This window comes from Arvicanthis niloticus, chromosome 10, assembly GCF_011762505.2.
Source record: "Arvicanthis niloticus isolate mArvNil1 chromosome 10, mArvNil1.pat.X, whole genome shotgun sequence".
NCBI classification, from domain to species: Eukaryota; Metazoa; Chordata; class Mammalia; order Rodentia; family Muridae; genus Arvicanthis; species Arvicanthis niloticus.
The window spans coordinates 58,603,293-58,629,807 of record NC_047667.1 but is presented as its reverse complement, the minus strand read 5'-3'; the positions used below and the strand labels follow the sequence as shown (position 1 = coordinate 58,629,807).

General features: G+C 41.4%; 1 protein-coding gene across 2 annotated transcripts in view; it reads right to left on the bottom strand.

Annotated features, from left to right (window-relative positions):
- Positions 1–26,515, bottom strand: part of Rab3gap2 (RAB3 GTPase activating non-catalytic protein subunit 2) — a 78,518-nt gene that overhangs the window by 42,478 nt on the left and 9,525 nt on the right. For both annotated transcript variants that reach the window (XM_034513106.2, XM_034513107.2), the window contains exons 2-8: positions 19,517–19,581; positions 7,720–7,843; positions 6,462–6,543; positions 4,672–4,719; positions 4,520–4,595; positions 3,965–4,066; positions 1,648–1,747 (exon numbers count right to left, since the gene is read on the bottom strand). In XM_034513106.2, coding sequence (XP_034368997.1) covers positions 1,648–1,747; positions 3,965–4,066; positions 4,520–4,595; positions 4,672–4,719; positions 6,462–6,543; positions 7,720–7,843; positions 19,517–19,581 — 597 coding nt within the window. The remainder of the gene's footprint in view (positions 1–1,647; positions 1,748–3,964; positions 4,067–4,519; positions 4,596–4,671; positions 4,720–6,461; positions 6,544–7,719; positions 7,844–19,516; positions 19,582–26,515) is intronic.

The following is a 26,515-nucleotide window of genomic DNA, read 5'->3' as shown; positions in this document are numbered from 1 at the left end:
CCCTATTTAACTCAGGTCTGTCCTGAGTTTCACAGGGTGTGTGGGGAGGGGTGTGGACATCCAGATTCAACTATCATCTGTCATACCAATAAAGCTGTTTTGGAAACCCAAGGACTTTCTCGGGTTATTGGGGCCTGCAGTCTTGTGGCCTTCATGGAGGAACTTTCTGCATTTCCAGCCACCCTACCCACAGTAAACCAATGCGTTTAGAGAGGTTTGAGGTACCTATTGATCCACCTGACCTACCTGACATGGCAAATAGGCTAGACTTTGTTATACTCTTATACATATAAGAATATACATTATATCCTTAAACAAATAAATGGTGACTGAGGTTCAAAAACAAATGCCAACAATACCATTGACAGAATTTTCTCAATTACCTCTCCTAGTTTATTATTAGAAATCTTACCAACAAAAGAGAATGGTCATTCTCTTTTAATAAATATATAAATGGTTATTTACTTATTTGGAATAGCACAGGGTCACATACCACAGTCTATCTTCTTCCTTGGACCCCCAAAATGGTGATTATCTCACCAAACTGAAAATAATGAAGCCATAATGGGCGAAACTGAAACAGTTTAAAAGATAATGAAAATAGGTATAAAAATTCAAAGTATGCTGATGTAAGGAAAAAAGTATGGACTACTGAAAAGAACCATAAAACTAAGACTTGAGAATTTCCCCATCACAACCTGCTGAGACAACCTGTCCAAACAGGCCATATGAAGGCTTACTTCCCCTCCAGAAGGAACTGCTTGTTTTGTACTTTATGGAAATTTAGACTTGGAATTTTATCCTTATTGTTGATAAGCAGCAAACACATCTATGGATGCTGTTCTCAGGGGGCTGGCAAGATGGCTCCATTAGTATCCCACACATTACAAGGACCTGTGTCCAGAACTCCAGCAGCCATGTAAAAACCAGTGTGGTACCTACAGGGAGCCCATGACACTGCTGGCGGGCAGAAGATGAAGACTGGCAGATCCCTGAGGTCACTGGCAGCTAATCTTGCTCAACCAGTGAGCTCCAGGCTTGGTGATGGACCTGTCTTGCAGGGAGGGAGGGAGGGAGCGAGCGAGCGAGCGAACATGTAGGGGTGCTGAGGGAACACCCTTGCTGCTGACCCTAGCCTCTGCACTTACTCTGCCATCACCACAATGAGGCTTCTTGATTATCTCCATGCAGTTTTCACCTCTAATAATGAAGTCCTCATACATGCAGCTTAGACTTCTAGCATCTTTTGATTGACAAGTATTTCTAATAAAGAGGCCAAGCTGAGCTGCTGGGCTCTCTCCCCCTGAGAGGGAATGTGTTAGCACATACTGGCGCCTCTATTCTCAGTGAGTGGGAGGTGATGGAGCCAGAGGATCTTAGTGCACGGATCCCATGGCTTCTCTCCTAGGGAGAGGTTTACTGGCTGCATCAAATCCTCACCCAGCCAAGCTATGTTGCTGAGTTAACTGAAGAGAGCCTGCTGCTCTCCAGCTACCACACTCACTCACAATACCTCAGCAGCAGAGGCTCCGGCCCCTGCTTATGAACAATCCACCCTGCAGGAGACACCTTGCTTGTGTGAGGAGGAGGCTACACCGAATAGAACTATCATCACCAGAACTTGCACACTTCTTGCCAAAAAATTACCTTTTGCCACCTGGTTTCGACAAGCTCGGAGAGACTGAAAGAGACTAAATCCATCAATAGTCACAATGGCAGCAGGATACAAGATGCTCAGCTCTTCATTCTGGGTGGAAATAAAAAAAACTTTTCTTATAACATCTTCCTCTTTAAAAAACACTGAGAATCATATTTAGTTAAATGCTATGACTAAACGGTAAACTCGGAAACAGAACAATCTGGAAAAAAAAAATCAGCAAAAGGAAGCAGGAGCTAACTTCAGAACTCCTTCTGGCCAAAGACTTGACTTCCTCTCAAATATAGCTTTTAAATGTACTGGAAATGGTTTCAGAATAATAAAAATTTTGTTTCAGCTCATAAGAAATACCCATTATGAAGATGTAAGTCAAGTGTTAAAAACAGAAGCTGGCCGAATGTGGTGGCACATGCCTAGGATTCTAGCACTCAAGAGACAGAGACAGGCAAATCTCTGTGAGTTCAAGGCCAATCTGGTTTTAGGACAGCCAGGACCACGTAGAGAGACTCGGTGTCAAACAAAACAAAACAGAACAGCAACAAAAAGCAAACAAACAAATAAAACACCTCACAGATGTTCACTTGAAACCAGAGGCCTGTCCCAATACTCATTCCCAAACAAATGTGCACACAATTGACCTATATTACAATACTGAGTGTGATTGCCTGTAATCAACGCTACATTAACTAACTAACTAATCCTGTTACAGTGCTGAGGACTCAACTCAAGCCTCATACGCTAGGCAGGCATTCTGTCACTTAAGCTTCATCGAAATCCTTTTTTTTTTTTTTCCATTTTAGTAATCACAGAGATAAGATTTAATTTTGTTTTTTTGTCACAATCTCCTGCCTCAGTAATTTTTAAAAATCCAACTTCAACCAAGGCAAGATGAGATACACCTATAATCACAACACTAGGGAGAGGACTGGGGATTCTAGAACAGCATGAGCCACACAAGAAAACACCGAACTCCAAAACAACAATCAGACCCCACAGCTACCCTCCCTGAGTCCAGTCCCTTCTAGCTGCAGCAGCCTGTGGCTGCGCCATCTCCTTCTCTCAGAACTTCTCTAACCTTCTGTGTCACTTCTGAAGTTTGCTTCATTTTTACTTCATGCAAACTTAGCTTGCTCTGCTTATCAACCAGCCTCTTGGCTTTCTAATGCATTTCTCTGTTACCATGTACAAAGTCCTACACTTAAACCTTTCCTCACTTTTCTCCTAACTACTAGAGATTTAGCCTTCTCTTTTTCCAACTGACCAGTTAAATTGTATGCCCGTTTTCCAAGGCTCACAGCAAATCTCACCCCATGGGATTCTTCCTCTTCAGCAGTCATAGCTCACCCTTTCTCTAAGCAGGTACCTTATTTCAACTGCATGAACAATTAGTTATGTTATTAATTCATTCTTAGATGCTGACAGACAAAATCTAGTTTCTTTTTTTTTTATAACCTCTGTAATTTATTATGCAATTTAAGTCCATGTATTCATACAGTATGTATCTGTATATATCTATAACCTCTTTAGGTTCATAGATTTGAATGCTTGGTCACCAGAGAGTGGCACCATTAGGAGGTGTGGACTTGGAGTAGGTGTGACCTTGTTGGAGAAATTGTGTCACTTGGGGTGTGGGTATTGTTGTTTCAAATGCTCAAACCAGGCCCAGTGTCTCTCCATCTTCCTGCTGATTTGGATGTAGAACACTTAGTTACCTTTCCATGTCTGCCAGCACCATGTCTGCCTGAATGCCACCATGCTTCCCACTATGACAATACTAGACTAAACCTCTGAAACTGTAAGCCAGCCCCAAGGTAAATGTTTTCCTTTATAAGAGTTGCCATGGTGTTGGTGTCTCTACAGCAATAGAAGACCAACTAAGATGATCATCTTAATACAAAATTGCATTTATAAAACACGAAGACTGGTATTCAATTTAGCAACCAATTATCTCTTGATAATAAGCCAGCTCAGCTAACTGTGTTATAAAACAAATCTCTTAATTTTCCAACAAAAGAGCAAAGGAAATTGCTTCAAAAAAATGACATTGTTACTTTCTTCCTAACTGAACGGATATTTTATCTGCATGAATGTCTATGCATCACAAGGGCCTAGTGTCTGAGGAGGGCAGAAGAGGGTGTCATATCCCCTAGAACAGAAGTGACAAATGGTTTTGAGTCACCCAAGTGTGTTCTGGGGAATGAATCTGGGTCCTCTACAAGAGCATCCAGTGCTCTTAACTGCTGAGCCCTCTCTCCAGCCCTGCCACTTTACACTATTACAAGGTAAAGAGCATAATTTGTACATTACCTGCTCAGTCACTCCAGGGTGTCTTGGGATTTCATAGGTCCTGCATTTAAGCTGAAGCACTTTGTCCTCATTCAAAAGTTGTGCAAGCAAAAGCACTCCACTCTAGAAACAAGCACAGGGGGCCTTGCTGATTTTCTCTATAGTGCCACCCTCCTACCTACAGTCTGCCAAGAATGCCCGGTCCTCTTTTCCAGTGTGTAGCCTCTCTTGTTTCTTCTACAGATAGTTCCTCACTTGTCCCATTCCCACCCCATAAAGCAGTGGTTCTCAACCTGTGGGTCAAGACCCCTTTGGGCAGCACAGGGGCAGCCTGAGACCATCAAAAACCAGATATTTACATTGATTCTTAACAGTAGAAAATTACAGATATGAAGTAGCAACTGCATTAGGAAAGTTGAGAACCACTGCCAAAGAGTCAAGCTACACATCTCTAGAGATTCATATTAAGACTCCTTAGATTTGCACCGGCATTCTTGGTAATGAAGTCACAGAACAGTATGATGGGATGCACAGCACTGTAGTTGCTAGCTGTCTGCTACTGGAAACCCAACTCACCTCAGTGTAGAACCGCACATAACCAGATGTAAAGCCCACCACAATGCAGGTCCAGTCAGGGCGCCCAGTGGAACTCCTGTCACAAATAAAATTGATGATTGTAATGGCTCAGCCATCAAAACAGAAGAAACAGAAGCCTGTCTCATCCTTACCTCTTCTGACTTGCCAGTGGGATGCACAGAGCACTGGTTACATACTCCCTACAGACAGAAACAAAAGCAAAATCATGAGCTTAGTCACTGTGCTTAGCAATAAGGTGGGGATGGAAAAGGAAGAGAGAAAGAGGGGGAGGGGCAGTCTTACTACGCAGCACTGGCTGGCCTGACATTCACGACATAGACCAGACTGGCCTGGAACTCAGGAGAAATTCATTTACCTTTGCTTTCTGAGTGCTGGGGATTAAGGTGTGTACCACCATACCTGGACTAATTACATATCCAGTGTGTACTGGCTAGTTTTGTGTCTCATCTTGATACAAGCTGGAGTAGTTATCATAGAGAAAGGAGCCTCCCTTGAGGAAATGCCTCAATGAGATCCAGATGTAAGGCATTTTCTCAACCAATGATCAAGGGGTGCCATCCCTGAGTTGGTAGTCCTGGGTTCTATAAGAAAGCAAGCTGAGCACGCCAGGGGAAGTGGCACCCCTCCATGGCCTCTGCCTCAGCGCCTGCCTCCAGGTTCCTGCCCTGTGTGAGTTCCTGCCCTGACTTCCTTTGATGATGAACAACAATGTGGAAGTGTAAGCTGAATAAACCCTTTCCTCCCCAGTTTGCTTCTTGGTCATGGTGTTTCATTGCAGCAGTAGAAACCCTGACTAAGACACTGTGAACTATTTTTATTTGACATAAAACAGTAAATCCATACATATAACATAGCAAAAGGCAATTTTTTTTTTAATTTGGTATTGACATGAAACAAAGCCAAGCTTTATATAAATCACTGTACAGAAAACCTAGAAAATCTCAAATGGTTGCCAGGCACCCATTTCCCAGCATGCCTGTCTTCTGCAGTTAAGAGCCACCCTGTCGTCTCCCTGTCTAAGGCTGGTGCAGAGCAGAAGGAGCCAGCACACTGGATTTCTGTGAGTTCTTTAGTTTAGGAACTTACTACATTCCACCTGGTTGGACTCTCCATTTACATTTTACATACACTGACGTAATAAGCTATTTATTTTTTAAAGAATTTGTTTATTTTATGTATACGAGTGCTCTGTCTACAAGTATCATGTGCACCACGTGTGTGTGCCTGGTACCTGAGGTTTTAGAAGAAGGTATCCTCTAGAACTGGAGTAACTGAACTTGGATCCTTTGCCGAAGCAACAGCTGGTCTTACTAAGCTACCTCTCCATCCTCCATTAACATAAGGACATATGAGGGTTGTTCCCTAAAATCATTTTTTCCCTAATTTGTAAACTTAAAATATTGTTAGGGGCTCAGAGAAAAAGATTTGAAATCTAAACACTTCTTACTGACTTTGTTTAAACCATCAAACCAACATAAGCTGTGCAAGCAGCCCCACAGACCATGCTGGGTTCTCAAGATGTAAAGTGAGTCTTTTCCTTGTTTCTCCAGTGATCTAACACCCTCATTTGACCTCTGAGGGTACCAGACATGTACCTGTGCTCATACACACATGCAGGCAAAACATTAATACATGGAAAATTAAATAAATCTTTAAAAATATTTTTCTTATTAGTTTATAAAAAACTCATAAGAGCAATAAAACAGAATCTGTTAACCAAATAGTTCTCTACAACCAGTAAAGTTGGGATGGATATGGATACACACACACACTCTCTCTTTCTCTCTCTCATACAAAAAATACTCACACACACACACACACACACACACAAAGTCTATAAGCAATAAAACTGATGTATTTACAAATAAATCCAGTTCATACACTTATCACACAAGGAACAAACAAGTAAGCTCGCACCTACCCTTCCTCCGCACTTACGGAGCCACTCCAACCAACAGCAAACTGCATTTCTTCCTTCCCTTTATCACTGTGCTTCCATTTTGCTGGAAAAAATAATAAAAGATAAAATAAAACCACTAACTTACTTATAGATTTTCATCTTTCCACTTTAAAAAGTAGGATATAAAATTGTAGGATAAAAAATTCTGTAGGATTGATTTGGATATGTATTATAGGCAATACATAATGTTTTTAATCTGTAAAAGCATTTTGTAAGACTGTCTGGTCTCCCAGCCTTTAGTCTCTCCTTCCTCTAGTTTAACCCACAACTTACTGCTCTATTCAGAGTTCCTGCAGAATAGAGTTGCGCATGCTCATGGGCCATCTTACCGACTTTACTTATAAGACTACTTTTATTTTCAAATGGCAGGGGAAGGTTTTATATTAGATTTATGCCATGGGAATGAATTTTCTCTGTAAGACTACCCACAAACGTTTTATATATAATCTTATTTTGTTCTAGGAGGGTTTTTTTTTTTTTTTAATAATCTGTGTATCTCCAAATCTTAACATTTAATCTTCAACAAAAATATATGAGCTGAAAACCTAGAAACCAAGTGAAACTTCACAGTACTGTGAGTTTTCAAGCTGCACCAAGCCTCCTTTTCACTGTTGTAAGGGGCCAGTTCTAGCCCTTTTCAGAACTGAGTAACTTTTGCAAGAATTAGGTGATGGTCAACAGTGCCTCACAAGTATTACAGGAGAGCTAAATCAGTGACAACACAGAAGGAAAACCAAGTGTTCTGGGACTAAGGAGCTGGTTCAGACCATAAACTTCTTGCCTTTCGAGTTCCATCACTAACATTCACATCACACACACACACACACACACACACACACACACACACACACACACACACACAAAAGGGGCCAGGTGCTTCAGTGTCATGGAGGTAGAGACAGAGGATCTCAGGGTCCACTGGGCAGCCAGTTTCAGCTCCAGGTTCAGCAGGAGACCCTGTCTCAAAAGCTAGAGTGAAGAGCAACAGAAGACACCTAATGGCAACCTTTGGCCTCCACACACATGCACAGGCACATATATGTGTACATACAACACACACATACCTGAAAGGGAAATATTCCATTTATATATTAAATGTAGTACGTAAATTATAGAACCACCATGTAATAATACAGAACAGGAATACCACTGTTTCTGAGTCAACTTTCTGTTTGAACCTGCCCTGAGACGGAGGCAGCAGAGACTAGAGGGTACTTACGCACTAGGAACGCGGCCTTCTGCTCCCGAGCTATAATCATAAGGTCACTGGTTGGAGATAAGGATAAAACACATTCTTGAAGCCAGGAATTTTTTTGTGTTTTAGAAGTATTTCCTTCTTCTTCCTATGCATAAAAGTGCAATTACTATAAATGCAAAAACTTTAAAGAACACTGCAACTGTGCCTGCCTGTCTTGAGTTAAAGGGAGAGGAAAAAAATACTCCCAATTCTTCCACACCAAACTATGTCAATGATAGCCACCAAATAAAATACTACAATAAACCCATCTTTTCTGAAAACTAACATAAAACTTTTACACATAAATAACATAGCATTAGTGGAATGCCACAAGAAAATCACTCTCCAGTAGTAACTCAGTAGTAGGAACTTCACTAGGCATTAAAAAGGTCGTTAGAAAAGTCTCTTAGGTCAGTAAGATAGCTGAGCAAGCAAAGGTGCCTTAGACCTGAATTTACTCTTCAGAACTGACATGTTAGAAGGAGAAAACAGATTCCTCCAGGTTATCCTTCGACCTTCACACATGTACTGTAGCATGAAAATCACAACACACACGCACACGCGCACACACACATGCACGCATGCACGCACGCGTGCACACACACACCCCTTTCAGCTATCTAACTCGAGCTATCCAGTGGTCTACTCTAAAGACAACCAGTGAAATATATTAATGTCTGTTACTTCCTGTGATGCTCTGTCCATACAAGCAAACATATTCACTGTCCTTCCCTCCCTTTCTCCTTGTGAGAAGGCATACTTTCTTCATACCACAAGAAATTGATTCTTTTTGATGGATTCTTAGTTTTCTATAAAAAGAACATTTACAATATGGGATACAGAAAGTGTTTTGGATTACCTCTAAGGCCTTCATGTTAGGAATAAGAACAGATTTGGAACCTGAACTAAGAAGGCTGCACATTCTTGAAAACAGGAGACATTATTACTGGCAAATTCTTATTTTAGACAAGCTCTTTTTAAATAGAGTTCTGTATTTGCCTTACTCTCTTAAAACATATTTTTATACAGAAAAAGTAGAAAGTTATCTCCACAGATAAAAGTCAGCTGTGATTACAATTCTCCAGGGATCCATAGTTTCTACAAGAGCATGGTCCTTTACTCCATGAAGTATCTGAGGCTCCTCAAAGTGGCCTCTGTGAGCGGAGGCCATCACACCCTAGAGCCTCCTCCCCACTAGTGACTAAGACCCAAGATACTAAATCTAAGTCTTGGGTCCCTTTGTGTACATGAAACCCCATCTTCAGGCAACAGCCTGGAAGGAGAGCAAACCACAGAGAAATATAAAATATTTGATTAAAAAACAGGGATCGTTCAGGGATTATAGGGACATACCACCACACTCAGCAAAGCCAGTGCATTCTCTTGAGGTGTTTTTTTAACCACACCTTTAAACCATTTTTCCTTTTCTCCTCTGTGGTGTTTTAATGATAGTGCCTGCATTGACTCATAGGGGAGTGGCATTATTGGACAGGTAGCCTTGCAGAAGTAGGTGTTACCTTGTTGGAAGAAGTGTGTCACAGGGGGGTGGGCTATGAGGTTTCAGAAGATCAAGCCAGACTCATCGTCACTCTCTTGTCCTGCTACCCGTGGATCCAGATACAGAACTCTGAACTACCTCTCCAGTACCATATTTGCCTGCATGCTGCCATGCTTCCCACCATGACGATAATGGAATAAACCTACTGCACTATAAGCCAGTCCAGTTAAATGCTTTCCTTCACAAGAGCTGCCATGGTCATGGTGTCTTCCCAGCAATGAATCCCTGTGACACCCTCTAGGTGCAATCCCAGTTCCTTGGGTAACTGCCCCATGCTCTCACTTTTCCCTTCGTGGAAATGTGACCAGCTAACGGAAAGGAATAGTGGTTCTTAAGAATCCAGCTCAAAGCACAGGCAGCAGCAGTAGAAACAGAAGCCATGCATGAACAACAGAGATCTGTCTGCAGGAGTCCCTGTGTCAGAACTTTCAAAGATGCTTCAAGTCAAAGAAGATATAATTTGACAAAAAAAAAATACCAGGATAGGGGCAATAAGAAAGGCACACCCCAGGCTGGACCACAATGAACTAGCACTAGCTTCACCACAAAGCTGCACTTTCAGTTTATCAACAGGTAAGGAGCTATACAGAACAAGCCATGAAGCCCAAGGCTTTGGTACACATTTGGTAACTGGCAAGATGCAGGCTCACTGTTCATTCTGTACCTAGAGGATCTTTGCCTACCAATTAAGTTTCTGTAAAAACCTATCCACAGTTAGAGACCACAGACACTAATATTGTCCCCTTGAAGCCACTGATCCTAAAATAACACCACAAACTGAAAAAAAATGGTAAATTTCCCAAGTGAGGTGGGAAATTAAAAATTAAAAAAAAAAGTACCCCACAGTTAATCAGGAAGTTTCCCACAAAACGAGACATCAAGATTAGCAGTGCATCTGTCACTATAAAGGTGAGCCTACTGGGAGAGGGAAGAAAGCTGTTTCAGTGAGGCCTGTACACTGAGGCTTTTCCCTTATGGCCAGGGAAAATGTTTTCACCTGAACCTGAACAAAGCGGGGAGCTGCCACAGAGCCCCTGGAGACGGCATCATCTCTAACCCAGGCTGCTTCATATACTTAACATTCTCCTTTCTTTGATTTTCAGGCTGCAAAGATGTCAAATGACTGGTTCTTCCAAGGTGTGTCTGACCAGCCTTCAACTGCAGACAGCTGGCCCACGCTGATGAATCTCCGCTGGCCTGGTGTCTGTCTGTTGGTGTCTCCACTGCTGTATGAAACAGCTACCACACAGCCAGCAGCAGCTTCAGGGTGCACTTTTCTCTGGGCTAACTTTCAGAGCTGTTTATACATTCTAGGGGTGCCAGTAGCACCCAGTGTTCTCAGGACCTGTCGGCACACTTATGGTCGGTCTAGCAAATAGCCATCCTGACTCAGAGATACTCACTTATACCTTCACACAAAGCAAGGTCTCCGTGCTGCGTCTCCTGGGAGTCCGCTTCTAATTTATGTTATGCCTAATGCTTTTCAAATTTCCATCCTTCCTTCCTTCCTTGGGGAGTGGGGGGAATATAATGGGACTTATCTCTAAACAAAACTCTATAGAACAGTTCAAATACTCAACAGAAAGAGCAGAGACAGTGAAGCTATGCCACCCCTCGGTCAAACCTACAGCTTTCTCACTCAGTGTGGAAGTTCAGAGTCTGAACCGCTCAAGTTAAAGATCTTATAGTCTTTTCAAACTCAAAATGGGGCAAAGCATGAACTCTCTCTAATTTGGTTATATATATATATATATATATTTTAAATTCTTACAAGTAAAATTAGTGACAAAACTTACATTCTGAACCTCAATTTTTAAAATTTGAGGAAGTCAGTAATTTTACAGTTTATTTTACAATCAATTAATTTAGGATTATTTGTTATTACTTTCCCTTTATTTTTATTTATTTTTATTTTTTGGTGCTAAGGACTGAGTCCAAGGCCTTGGGCCCAAGAGGAAAGTGTGTTCCAAGTCTGTTGTTATTATGTCTAAATACTTACAGAGCAAGTGTCCACTCACCTGCCCCTTCAATTGGTAATGATAATTATTATTAGTGTTTGAGAGTGCAATGCTTACATTTATATGTAATGCCTGAGTTTTCTGTAATAAGCATGAAGTAATAACAATCCAGCTGCAAACCTAACAGGCATATGCCCGTCTCCTGAACAAATATTTAACACTAGATAGTAAATGCCTTTGCTCCATCAGGTTCCATGTGATCAAAAAAGTACCAAATAATATCTACCCAGAGACTCTGCCATTTAGTTCTCAGACTAACACGCCCAATAAATAGTAACAATTAGTATCCAGTTTAAGTAGAATAGATCTTATAGCTAAATCAAATGCTAAGGGCCTTAAGGTTGCTATCAGATTTTAGAAAAAAAATAGCATGTACTCACCAAAATATTTATAAATGGAAAACATAAAGAGATGTCCAATGTCAACCACAAGTGAAATAAAAGATTAAAACATTAATGAGCATTTACACTGTCCTAAGATTAAAGTTTGCTAACATACTAGGGGCCCAACAATTTAGAATATACTTACAAAGGATAGAACCCATTAAAAAAAAAAATCAGCAACACACATGCACTCATTTCTTAGTTTTCTGTCTCCCAGTCTTTGATTTTTTTAAATGAATACAAACTAGACACTCACACACAACTGAGGGGAAGTAGTTGGGGGCTGGGAGGTGGTGTAGTGGCTAACATGCTTGCTGTGTAAGCATGAAGATCAGAGTTCAAATCTTCAGACTCTATATGAACGTCAGGCGGGTACTGAAGCCTGCCTTTAACTGCAGCACTCTGAAGGTGAGGCAGGATCCTGGAGTAAGCTCATTAGCCAGGCCTGCCAGATGAGCCATAATAGTGAACTCTGGGTTTAACTTAGATCCCACCTCGACAGTGTGGAAAGCAACTGAGGAAGACACCTGATGCCAACCCCTCCGTGAGCACTCATGTGCACACACATATATATGCCCAAACATGGAATATATATTTACACACTCAGGCAGACCACATATACACATACACATTCAAGAGTGTGAATTAACCACGTGAATTTTATCTTTATTTTCTCTGGTACAAAACCCCAATTTAAAACAGCTTATATTGCAGGTTAGGGAAGGGACCAGGGATAAAATCTGGGGCCTTGTGTATGCTAAGCATTCATTCTACTCCTGAGCTTCATTCAGTGCAGCTGAACCCCTTTTACTCTGTCCCTTTTTGTAGTGTTGAGGACAGACCTTGGAAAATTAAGTGCTAAGCTGACAGGACACGAAGCTGAAAAGCAGCCTTTGTTGCACTGTGAAGCCACCATCAGGGTTCTCCTCTGAAAGGGAAGGCAGGAATGAGGTGGCTTGCTTGGAAACCATGTTTGCCAGTCTGGTCCCTACACCCCTTTCCCCTCCCCTTCTATCTGCACAAGTGGCAGAAGAGGCCTCACCATCAAGCCCAAATTCACAGGATACAAGGTTCCTCCAGGGAGTCCCTAAGGAACGTGGAGAACTAAAACTAAGCATCACAGGTGAGGAAGGAAAAGTTGCAGCTGATAAGGAGAGACTGAGGTAAGTCTCTTTAGCATGTCGGCCACCACAGTGACATCCACACTGACCTGACCGCTTTTTACTCTGAGGACAAGAATCCAGAAACAACCCAAAGCCACCTATGCTGTCTAGCAATCACTGTAACTGTATTCTTCACACTAGCAAATCACCTCACCAGAATCTACTTAAACTAAACCAATGTCTGACAGAACAATGCTTTGAAGCTCACCATCCAAAAGGCTAAGAAATTACGGAGAACAAAAATACAGTAAGGCAGAGACTGCAGAGTAACAGTAAAAGCTCTGCACCGAGCCATGTTCTGAACCTTGGCACTTCTGCCAGTTTGAGGGGAATCATGCTCGGCTGTGGGTAACTTTCCTCTGTGCTAGAACTGTCTGGCAGGACCTTCAGCCTCTGCCCACTAGACATACCCCTGCCCCAAACGGAAAGCCAAGACTGTCCACAGATACCTGCACTGTCAGTGTTCAGAGGAGACAAAAGCACTCCTCACTGAGAATGACTAGGCTACACCTGGCTCACATCAGAATTGAAAGAAAGGACACTGAAGAAATAAGTCAATGTCACAGTCAAAAATCCAAGCTCCTAAGTGAGAACCAGCCTTGGAAAAGACTCTCTCTTTCACAAGTGGAAGTTTGTCCACTTCTCTTTATTGTTAGTGAGGTTCTTCCCTCTTACACTTCGAATTGCTCTGAGATATAGTAGAAACCTTTGTGGTCACCTGACAGGAGGGTCTGAAGCAGATGCTCAGCATGGCTTGAAAGCCACCTTCTGCCTTCAAACTAAGCTGACTGTGTCTTCTGGGCAGGAGATGGCACCAAAGTCTACGGGAGGAATACTATAAGGCTAGAGATTTTCCAGAATTATCTCAAGTGAATGATACTCTAAGAACATGTAATCACCGTGAGTCATATTCCAATTTTTGGCCTATAAACATGGCCCTTTAACTCAGCATGCTCCAATGCCCTATTAGTCTGATAAATCATGATTGCCCCAGACAACTGTATTATGTTCCCCTTTGTAAAACAGATGAAGTATACTTCAAAGTACTTTGAATAGAAAATCTCCATGCTGACCACTTAAGCTGAGGACCTTGAATAGAACTGCCCTGTCTACCATATGGTTACAACAGAGCCAGCCAATTCTACCCCTCCTACCACTTGCTCTAACGCACCAGTGAAAAGATGCTTTACTAATGTAGGTTAGTGTAAGAAAGACAAGACAGCCTTTAGAAACAAGCCCAGGAAATACAACTAGGTTTCTACTGTATCCCAGAGCAATTCGAAGTGTAAGAGGGAAGGAACCTCACTAACAATAAAGAGAAGTGGACAAGCCTAGTGGAGAGCCTAGTCTATCCCTCGCCATAAGCCAGTTGCCCATTGTGGAGGTGGTTCTTCCAGGCTCAGAGGACGTGTCTCTCACACACTCTTACTGCACTTGATGTTGTCAGATGAATGCTGCATTCCACAGAGGGGTTAAGAGGTAGGTTAAGCACATGTGAAAGTACCCCGATTCTGGCTATGGTTGCTCAGTCACTGGAGGTTTTAGTCCACACTGACAAATGGAATTCTTGAAGGTGGACAGAGACCATAGCCCCAGGCCTCCCAAACTATGAACTATTTCTCAGCATGACTAAGATGATGCTCCAGGAGCAAGCAAACCCCTCTGTAGTAAAGGAACCTCTTGCTACCATTTTTTATCTGCATCATCCTTCAAAGTGGGTGCAATGTCTTCTTTAAAGAGAGACCTCACTGAGACCAGAGGTTCCTGGGTCACAATAGTGTCCAGAGTTATCCCACAGAGGTGACAGTGCCAACTTCTCATATTCTACTGTAGTCTACTCTATTCTTTGAGACTCTGTTCAATATGAACTGGAGGGACAGCAGGGGTCCTCACAGAATACCAGGAAGTACAGGGATGCTGTCAGACCATGGGCACAAGCCCCTCCCTGCTGATCTCCCCACACTTTCTCAGCGTAGTTTTCCTCCTCACCATCCTTGCCCTATGTTGCATTCTTCATTTCCATCATGCTCCTACCATCACCATCTTCCAAGGCATTTAACTTGTCAGTTTGTTCTTCTGGCTACTGTCAATTCCTCATGGGTGACTTCCACTCGGTTGAGTCCTGAGTACTCACTAAGCCCCTGTTAGTTACCAGCTAACAGCTCAGAACCAGAAGAGCAAACTGGCTTCTCCTTTCTTAGAAAGGCTTGTCCAGACTTCTGGTACTAAGTCTCTCAACCACAAACACCTTTTATTCTCTCAAGTTATCAAAATGACCAACAACTTGCAAAATAATGGGAGAAGTGGGGACAGCACTCACTCAGTTATGGTGGCTGCTGACTCTCTGAAGCTTCTCTGTGGATTCTCTGCCCAATGGCAGCTGACTGAGAACACCCTCAGTGCTTGCAGTTACAGCACCTTGACACCATTGAACAGAAAGTGGACAGCAAGACATTCTGTTCCCACTGTTGGCGTCATCTTTAATGTGGACAAAATCCAGTTATTTTCTGGGGAAGTCTGAGGTCTGTCCCTGACAGGAAAAAGGCCTCCTTTCCACTCTACCTTCCTGTGGGTGACAATATCTGTTACCTTGGCCAGGGCTTGGACTTCTGAATTTCGAGTATCTGACAAGCCTTTCATTTTGCTACTTGCTGTGCCTCTGGATATAAACCATTAGGGTTGCTCATAATCACAGAGAGTAGTTGAAGTAACTGTCTCTCCTCTGCTGAGTGACACTTCTGCTGACTGACATGCCTGGTGCAGCTGTGAGGACAAAGAAGAGGAGGAGGACTCCCAGACCACAAACAAACAAACAATGCAGATACAAACCATGACAGGTCTGAACTGGGAGTGAGTAGGAGTGCGTGAGTCAGAACAGGTAAATCCATATACAGTAAGTCAGTCAGCTGTTACTGGAGGACAGGAACAGAAAGGACTAGGAAGTGAGCAGTAATGGATTATGGGGGTTCTTTCTCTCAGGGTAATTAAATATGAAATATTATTTGTTATGGTGACAGTAGTTAGAGGACTTTGAGAGTACTAAGAAAGCTGAGTTGTGCACTGTCAGAGTAAAGCAGACAGTGTGTGAGTCATCAACATACTATCCACGTAATGTAACAATACCTACCTACGCAAGTCTAAGTGACTGAAATGATACACTAGATACTTGGTATCCACGTAATGTAACAATACCGATGCAAGTCTGAGTGACTGAAACGACACACTAGATACTTGCTTAGCACAGAGAATGGAGTAAGGAGTTAGAAGACACTGTGATGGCCAATCCTGGTTATCACTGACTAGAACTGGGAAGGACCTCATGGCTCAGCACTGAGCACTGAGTGGGAGACTAGCTTCCATTTTGTTCTCTGAAGTAAAACGGCTCATCTTAAAATGTGGACAGCACTTTCCAATGGCAGGCCACACCAAAAGGTCCTAGAAAAGAGTTTTATTCTTGCTGTTTGCCTCTGCTGGCAAATTCATCTACCCTGCTGCTGACTTCACAGATACAGAAGCCTGCTTCTTCAGGCTTCCAACACTGACTAGACACAGTGGCTCTCCAGGAAGTTTCCAGGCCTTCAGCACCACAGTAGAACTGCTGAGACAGCCAGCAGCATGGACTGAGAAGCTACAGGCTCTGAATTTCCAGGATTTTGTCAGACACTCGGGCCATGTCATGTAGCAGCCGAATAGGTCCCTTCTAATAACAGTCACTCTTTGATCCTCATCCCTTAGGGAATGCTGACTAATACAGGAACTAAAAAGTAACAAGGTACTTACAAAATAAATAGCCAGATGGCAGGTGAAAATTTAACCACAACAATCGCAAAATCATAAAATGAAATTATTTAATGAAAGCCCCATGTATCAGATTGACTAAAAATGCAAAGTCCAACTGTCTATTAAAAACACAAATTCGCTTCAAAACTATAAGTCAGCTAAAATGGAAAGGCTTAGAAAGACCCATGTCATGGAGGAAGAACACCTGTGTAAGGAGCAAACAGGAGAGACACTACTACACATTAGCAGGGACACTGCACACTTCAGAGTCGGAGCTATGGAGAAGTATGACAAGCATACATAGAGACACTCTACAGGAGAACTGCTCAGTACACATCACAACTCTGACAATGCTCTAAGGAAGGGGCAATTCCACAAGAACCATGGAAATGTGCACTTTCTTCTCTTACTGATACAGCAGAAATCAGGACGAACACAGAAGACACGAATGAACCAACCTAACTGAAATGTAGGTTCCCCATCAACAGCAGAATTCTTCCCAGAGATGAACATCTTTTAGAACAGACCACATATTAATCTATAAAATGGGCTCTATAGACTTAAACAGTTTAGAAGTACATAAAAGCCTTCTGATAACAGGGTAAACTCAGAAATACTCAGCAGAAGGAAATCTGGTGAATTCCTGATAACAGTTTTCCTGATCCACAGTTCTCCTTCTGTGGCTGAGTCATCTGAAGCCAGTCATGGTCTAAAATAACTGGAAAATGCCAGGAATGAGCCATCGTAGGTTCTAAATTATGTGCTCTTCTGATTTACCCAGTGAGATCTCACACTGTCCCACTCTACCTGCCCTGGGTCCTGAAGCTGGGAACTCTGTCTCTGTCCAGCACATTGCTACTCATCCATCAGTCTCTTGGCAGTCATTTTGTTTATTAAAGCAACAGTCTGAAGATTGTAGAGCAGATAACTCTTATTCTATTTAATACTGATCCCCAAATGCAAAGGCAATGATGCTAGCTATTTTATTATAGCATATTATTAAAATGCTTCCACTTCATTATTGGTATTGTTGTTAATATCTTACTGCATCTAACTTATAAAATAAAATTTTCACAGGTATGCACATGTACATATTGGATAAGTAGTACATGTAGGTAGGATTTGTGGTTCTCCTACAGGCTTGAGGCACCTATGGGGGGGGATCTCAGGAAGAGTCCCCCTCATTCTTAAGGGGCGACTACTGCATCTACAAATTAAGGAACATACTTAGCTAACAGATTTTAAAAGAAGCCAAAAAGAAATCAGAAAACATGTTGAACTAAATGAAATTAAAACACACATCAAAACCTGTGGGTGAACAGAAGAACAGGAGAATAACCAAGGGGAAAGGGGGAAATTAAATACCGTAAGCATGGCATGAAATTAGAAATTACCCAAAACATAGAATGGAAGAGGTCTCTCTATCCATAAAAGTCAATGATTTCAGAAACGAGTTATTTCTGGATGTCATATGGCCAAAAAATGATGTGGCAGAGTTGTAAGTGGCTTTTAAGTAAAGCTATTTCCTCAGAAGAGCAGGAGGAAGCGAAGGTCCAAGTATTTTCCTCCCTCTGGTCACAACAATGCTACCACACTGCTTGTGACAGAAACAAGCCAGCCAGCCAGCCAGCCAGGAAGAGCCTGATGACATACAGAGCTCGACCACTTGACCAATAATGTAGGACCTTCTACGTGAAAAACCGAGGTTTCCAGTTGCTTAGAGCAGCTTCCATTAGGTCTTCCATGACTCACAGATGAAAGCATGCTAAGATGCACAGAGACCTGGTCTGCCTGGGTCACTGCTATATTCTTAGCACCTAAAGGGCCTGAAATATGACAGGCACAACAGAATACTCCCTGAGTGATATGACAGGCACAACAAACATTCTCTGAGTGAGCAGGTGAAAGCATCTACAATAGCTGAGGGGTAAACAATCCCAAGCAAGCAACATTCTCCATCGCCCAGTGCTATGGATCCACTGAGTCCCCAGCACCATGTTAGACACCTAACCCTCAACATAAAATGAGAAGTTGAGGACCAATGAGAAGTGACATCACAAAGGCAGAGTGAGCAAACGATACTGCTCTCAAGGGATGGAGTTGTCATAACAGGAGTGGGGTCTGCTATGCGGGCAGGCGAGTTTGGGTCTCTCTCGGTCTCTCTGTCTCTCTCTCTCTCTCTCTTTCTTCTTCTTCTTCTTCTTCTTCTTCTTCTTCTTCTTCTTCTTCTTCTTCTTCTTCTTCTTCTTTTCTTCTTCTTTTCTTCTTCTTTTCTTCTTCTTCTCCTCTTCCTCCTCCTCTTCCTCCTCCTCCTCCTCCTCCTCCTCCTCCTCCTCCTCCTCCTCCTCCTCCTCCTCCTTCTTCTTCTTCCCTTTTTCTTTGTCCCTTATCCATCTTCGGTCATGTTATGATGTAGCAAGAAAGGCACTGTCAGATGCTAAGTCCTTGGATTTGATGTGGCCCTCCAGGACCACAGCCAATGACATGTTCATCAAGAATTGCAAAGTCTAAAGTCTTTCACTGTAGCTTAGGCTACAGTGCCCAACTATCTGTCAAATCATTAAGATCCTTAAAAGCTAGTATCTATTTAGTTACTTCTAAGTAAACATAAAAACTTTGTGACAGAGGTTTTTTAAAAATGTCAACCTGATAGGGAAATATGCCATTATCATCCCAAAAGGAAAATGTCACTCTCAAAAACCAAGCAGAGCACCAGCAAGATGGGTCTGTGGGGAAAGGCCTTATGTAAGCCTGACAACCTGAGTTCAATGCCTGAAACCCACTAACCATGGGAGGAGAGAACTGACTCCTCTGACTTCCACACATACCCCATCCACACACAGAATAAAAACAAAACATGCTTTTATAAAGACTCACAGGTTCTTGGGGCTCTGTTTCTTCCCAGGCTCCCCAACTATCATCTTCCCAGGTTGATGTTTTACCTAGAAAAAGAGGGGTGGTGGGGTGGAGAGAGAGAGAGAGAGAGAGAGAGAGAGAGAGAGAGAGAGAACATGAAATTAAAATTAAAAGGTTTAACATATTTTTAATCAGAAACAAATTTTTTGTTTGGTTGGTCTTTGTTGTTTTTGATACTGTCTCACTGTGTAACTCTGGCTGTTCTGATACTTGTTATGTAGACCAGGCTGGGCTTGAACTCAGAGATCCCTTTGCCTCTCTTCTTAAGCACTGGGATCACAGATGCTTGCCACTACATCTGGCAGAAACCATCTCTATATAATGTGGATGCTAAGGAAGAATGTGACTGTGTAAACTGTTACCTCAGGATTTGGTCATATATAGTATGAACCAGGAAGCATAGAATCTACTTGATTTCCAAATCTGTCTAGCAAAACTGTGTACGAGTTATTTAAATCTTGAAATACTGGACACTGAGCAGATCCATGTTTAATCAAATGTGAAGGTGAGTTTAAAAGTTAATCTGGGCATGGTGACACATGCCTATAATTACAGCTCTTGGGCAGTAGAGGCAGAAGGATCAGAAGCTCAAAAATTCAAGGCCAGCCTTGACTACATAGCCAAATTTGAAGACATCCTAGGCCGCCTCAGGCCCATCTCAAAAACAAAAAACCAAAAACTACACACAGGCAAATTTTAACAAATACTTGTTACTTAAGATAAATAAATACAAAGCAACAAACATAAAATTTCATACAGATAGTTTCAAAGTAAATTTTTTTTCTTTCTTCATTTTTTTTTTTGCTTTTTGAAACAGTTTTTTCCTGTGTAGCCCTGGCTGTCCTGTAACTCATTTTTGCAGATCAGGCTGGCCTTGAACTCAGAGATCCACCTATCTCTACCTCTCAGAGTGCTAGAAAAGCATGCACCACCATTGCCAGACTGAATGTTGTGTCTTGATAGGACAAGGTATCCATAGAGAAAACCTGAATTCTGAAACAAGATAAGCCCCCTACTCCACCCTCTTCTGATACTCTTATTTCTTACACTTGGGATAATCTTCTTAGATTAAAACATATTCACTAAAATATGCAACAAAAATTTAAAAACCTCAGGAAGGTTTGGAAAGCACCGTCCCTTGGATTGCTCATGCTGATTTTATATAATTTGCTCAGAATTTACTCAAAGCAATAAAATTATCATTCTCAAGCAATCAGAGACAAGAATGAGATACTCTATCATCCCAAATTAAGTTAAAAACCAATGAAATTCCAGGAAGACTCAGGCCTGAGACTCTCACTGCAGATGTTTTACTTGAATTTTATCAATTTTTTATTTATGAAATGCATTATGAAGTACCCAATGCTTGCTCAAATCCCAGATGCAGCACTTCCTACCTCCGAGGAAGCAAATTACCTCATCTGTAAGCTTTAGTTTCCTTGAATAGTACCTCTGGGAACTATGGGGCTGCAGAAGGACTTAACAGCATCCCAGGGGTTCTGTATTTGATGCATAAGTTCTCACTGCTAGCCATCATGATTTAGTCAGCAAATATAACAACTATGAAATAGAAATACATTTAAGCAATCAGCTTTCTAACCCTGGAAGATGACAGAATCACGAAGATTTACAAAGAAAGAAGTAATGAGAACATTCACTTACACACTCAGCTTTAAAGAGTGCTGAAACAAAGGAGGCAGAGATGACTTCCAAGTGTTATAGTCTAGCACTTGGAATCACTGCTCAATTAGTATGTACTAACAACAGTCTAATCTTCAGCACTTAAATGCCAAATAATTACTTCCTAAAATCCAAATTTCACTGCTAGGCATATATTAAGTCCTAAAATAGCACCAACCTTTGATTAAAATCACATGGCCTACAGATTTCCAGATACAAATCAATTAAGTCAATTAACAATTGCTCTGTTAAATACCATGTACCCGACCTTGTAGTAGGAGCTAAAGAAAGTACAAACACATTCCTTGGTCTTAAAGGATCTATCTTATGTAGGCGAGAGATGAACACTTAACTACTGTGCACAGTAAGTGCTGTGACTGCTCCATACCCTGGACAAGAGAGATACTTCATAGGTATACACACACACACACACACACACACACACTCTCTCGCACTGTAAATAATCACCATCATCATTCCTTTTTTATTCATTTGTATGTGTGAGTATATGTGCACACGTGTGTGAGTGCCCATGGAGGCCAGAAGAAGGCATTGGGTCCTCTGGATGGACAAAGACAAGGAAAACATTTGGCTTATGGAGAAGGCCAAATGATAACAGAGTCTTTCTGTCTCTGTCTCTCACTGAGACGAGGTCTCATGTATCCCAGGCTAGGTTAGATTTGCTACAGAGCCAAGGATGACTCTCAAACTTCTGATCCTCCTGCCTCCATCACCTCATGAATGTTAGAACTACAGGTGTGCACCACCACACCTGGGCTTTGTAGCTGTATGACTCACACTCAGGTCTCCATGCACACTAAGCAAGCATTCCACCAACTAAGCAAGCGTCCTGGCTTGTATTTATTTAGTTATTTAGTTTCTTTTAAATTATTTTTTTAAATATTTTAAATATTTAAGTATCAAAAAGATATTTCATCTTTTTAAAAATGAGATCTTAGGAGAAGTTTTTAAAACTTGAACAATTTCCCAGAGTGGTAATACAAACCTTTAAATACCAGTACTCTAGCGGCAAGCCAAGTAGATCTCTCTGAGTTCAAGGCCAGTCTGATCTACATACTGAGTTGAAAGCCAGCCAATCCTATACAATGAACAATGTCTTCAGACTCTTTTGGAGAACTTAGTTTTGTTCTTTGGGAATATCATCTATTAGATACTGTCTTCATTCATCTTACTACACACCAAAACAATCTCACTGTGGGCTGACTGCCAGGCAGTGGTGGCACAAGCCTTTAATCCCAGCACTTGGAAGACAGAAGCAGGCAGATTTCTGAGTTTGTGGCCAGCCTGGTCTACAGAGTGAGTTCCAGAAGCCAAGGCCACACAAAGAAATCCTGTCCCAAAAAAACAAAACTCACAAAACAACAACAAAACAGTTTTAGAATGCATTGTCTTTTAAACAAGAAATTAAAGTCCATGGTTCACATTTAAAATTGCTATCAAATTATGCATATATCAAATTACCAGAACATCAAAATGACCTTGCAGAATAAACGCTCTCCAGGAAGACACTCACTCACTCATTCACTCATTACTTCATTCATTCATTCATTCATAAAGTAGCATCTTTTCCATGCTAGATACCAGATACAAAAGAAAGTAAGTTTCCAAAGAGCTCAGTTAAAGAACATAATAATCTCTGTTGAATGTACAACACTATAAAAGGGATTTTATATTTCCTCTATATTGTTATAAAAAGAACCTGACTCAATTCACAAATGACTCATACAGTCAAGCGGAAGACAGCAGTTGTTTAGATTTCCTGCCCCTACAGAGATCCAATATCTCTTCATGTTACAATTTAAAACATCCCAAAGAAAATGGCCCTGAGAAATATATTAAGAAATCTGTGTCAATGAAGGCTTACCCACTTTCCAATGCCTGACTAGAAAGTTGCTTTCAACCAAAGGGAAAGAAAAATGCCCTGGGGAGCTCCTGCAGTCCTGGGAATAGTTTCTCAAAGTCATCAGACTATTGACAGACAGCTGGGTCAGTATTGTGTTCACTGAGCAAGTGTGGGGGCCTGAGCAATCCCCAAGACCCATGGTTTAAAAATAATGCCAGCCATGTTATTAGTGGTGTTTCTTTACTGATTAATCATTGATCAAAGTTATAGGTAAGCAAAGCATGTGTTTAATATTAAATTATAAACTAATGTTACGTTAATATGGACCATATTTCTGAAAAACCTGAGGTCTAGAAAGTTCATGTAATCATGAGGAAACAATATTAATTTGTTTAATGTGTTATCTATTATTACAAAGAAAAGTTAGAAATATTAAATATTCTACAGTGACTGACTCTTAGGCGAGTAACTAGATCTATATCTTCTATAGTTTTAAAATAATATAAAAGTCCTAAGTCTTGGTCTGAATTAAAATGCAGGTGTGTGGTGGAATGAGGCCCTTGAGTGGCAACTTCTGAGGTGATCACAGTGAGCCAAACACCACTAACCACCACACAGCACAGCCACTGGCAGCTCCCCAGTTTGCACCATGAGCTGTGTGGCACTCACCAACATCGAAGGCTACAAGACATATTATAGGGTAACTGTAATTGGGTTTTTACTCCTTAAATAAGCAGCAGCCACTCAATATCCAAAAGTAACTCTGTAAGTGACACTACCACCAGTGCATGTCTCTCTCGATTTATTGAAGCACAACCCAACAAAATGGATCAGTAAAAATAAAACAGCAATCTCAAACCTTTAAAACCCCAGAATTACAAACCTGCCAGTTTCCCTCTGGGGATAAAACAACAACAAAAGAATGCGAAAGAAACTAAAGTGTCAGGATAGCTGGTGGCTTGGAGACTGCCCCTTTCTCCAGGAATGTTTGGAGGGGTCTGCATGGGTCCAGAGCTCCAGTCCTTGACTCACCCCATCTCCCACCCCCCACACCCAATTCCACATATCTGCCCGATGGCCCAAGGATCACAGTATTAGGTACACTAAGTCAACACAGATCGTATGGCCTGACACCATTCTCTCCTCCCTGCCATCAGTCACTGCCCACTCACTGTCAGGCAGGGTCAACAGCAGCCACAGGTGTAATTTTAAATTAACTAGTAATTGCACTTAAAGTAAGAAGGACTAAATGTAATACTATATTTTAATATAGCATAGCCAGATGTTATCATTCCAATACAAAATTGAAATACTAAGACTTCCCATACTAAGTCTTACCACCCAGTGCATCCTTTACTTTGAGGACATCTTGTGTGTACTAGCCACATTCCAAATGCCCAATGTGGCCAGTGACTAGGGTGCTAAGACAAGGCAAGTCTATAAGGCTGCCTTGGGGCGGATACTAAATTCGCCTGAAGAGTTGTAGGAGCTTGGGCAGTTTAATTAACCCCTTGCTGCCCACCTTCCTCTTTAGCAGGATGAAGCTGATAGCTGCATCTGCCTCATTGCTGCAGTCTCCAACCTGCAAACACCACACTTTCACCCACACTGGATCTTTGCCTAGACTGTCAACTACATGCCTTCCTATAGTAGCTATCTTTCCAGGTGACCATGCAAGAGGTAGTCACACATAAAGACCACTGTGCTTCCTGTTTACTTTGGTTTTTAAATGGGTCAGCACTGAATTCAAATAATAAATTTTATATATTAAAAGAACTTACCATTAATTCTGTTTAACCCTGTCTATCCCTAGTATCCTCTTTGCTTTCAAATATATTTTAACTATCTCCCTCAAAGGGGGCCCTTACATCTCTCTTGATTTCTTTCTTGCTTCCTGGCCTCTACAGGTATCACTCCACCTTAAATACAGAAAATCTAAAAATCCAAATCTAGGATCCACACAGAGGAGGGTATGTGGTATTTGTCTTTCTGGGCCTTTGTTATTTCACTCCATATATTTTCTAGTTTCATCCATTTTTTTCTGAAAATTTCTTAATTTCATTTACATATGTGCCGTAATTCCATTACCCATTATGAGTTGGCGGGCGTCCTGGCTGGTTCGATTTTCTAATGATTGTTTGAGCAGCAGTGAAATGAATATGCACGTGTGTCCTTGTACACAGCCCTTTCACTAAAGCCCAGAAGTGGTATAGTCGGGTCTATGATAGTTCTAGTGTTAACAGTGAATGTGGGCCCCTCTTTCTCCACACACTCACAAATAGTTGTTGTCTTGATAATAGCCACTTTGATTATAGTTGAGATGAAATCTCAAAGTAAGCTAAATTTTAATTTCAAAGTAAGCTAAATTTTAATTTCAAAGTAAGCTAAATTTTAATTTCCCTGATGGCTAATGATAATGAACAATTTAAAAAATGTTTCTTGGCCACTTATATTGCTTTTCTTGAGGACTCTGTTCAAATCAATCTGCCTGTTTTCATGTTGTAAGTTTTCTGAGATCTCGGTATATTCTAGATATTAATCTTCTATGAGATGTGTAGCTAAGAAAAAGTTTTTTCCTGCTCTGTAGGCTGCTTGTTTATTGGCAGTTTCAGTTACTTTTGTTGAATAGAAAATTTTAATTTCATGGGTTCCTATTTGCCAAATATTAGCCTTGTTTCCTGAGCAACCAGAGTCCTTTTTAGAAAGACTTTGCTCTGCAAAGCTCTTACAGAGTACTCTCTACATTTTCTCCTAAAAGTTTCAGAGTTTTGGGTCTTAGGTGAGGTTCCTGATCCATCTGAGTTGATGTTGTCTGTGGTGGTAGCTAAGGATCTAGCTTATTCTTCTACATGTAGGCACTAAGTTTTTCCAATATCATATGATGAAAATGTGGTTGCTTCTCCAGTGTGTATTTTTGGCATCTTTGTCAAAAACCAGGTAACTGAAAGCTGCTCAGACCTCTCCCATTGCATTGATCTGTGTTTATCTCTGTGTCAACACAATGCTGCTTTCATTACTATGACCCTGTGGTAGCTTTGAATCCAGTATGGTGGCTCCTCCATCCTTATATCCTGTGGTAACTTGAATCCAATATGGTGCTCGGCTCCTCCATCATTATTCTTTTATTCAGTCATGCTTCAGCTAGCAAGGGTACTTTGTGTTTTCATGTGAATTGTGATTTTTAGTTTTTTATTTCTTCAAAGACTGGTGCTGGAATTGTGATCAGAGTTACAATGAATCTGCAGGTTCTTTGCTAAGATGGCCACTTTAACAGAGTTACAATGAATCTGCAGGTTCTTTGCTAAGATGGCTACTTTAACAATCCATGAGCATAGGAGGATTTTCCACTTACCAGTGTCTTCCTTAGCTTTTCTCTTCAGTATTTTCAAGTTCCCCATAGAGATTGTTCACTTCAC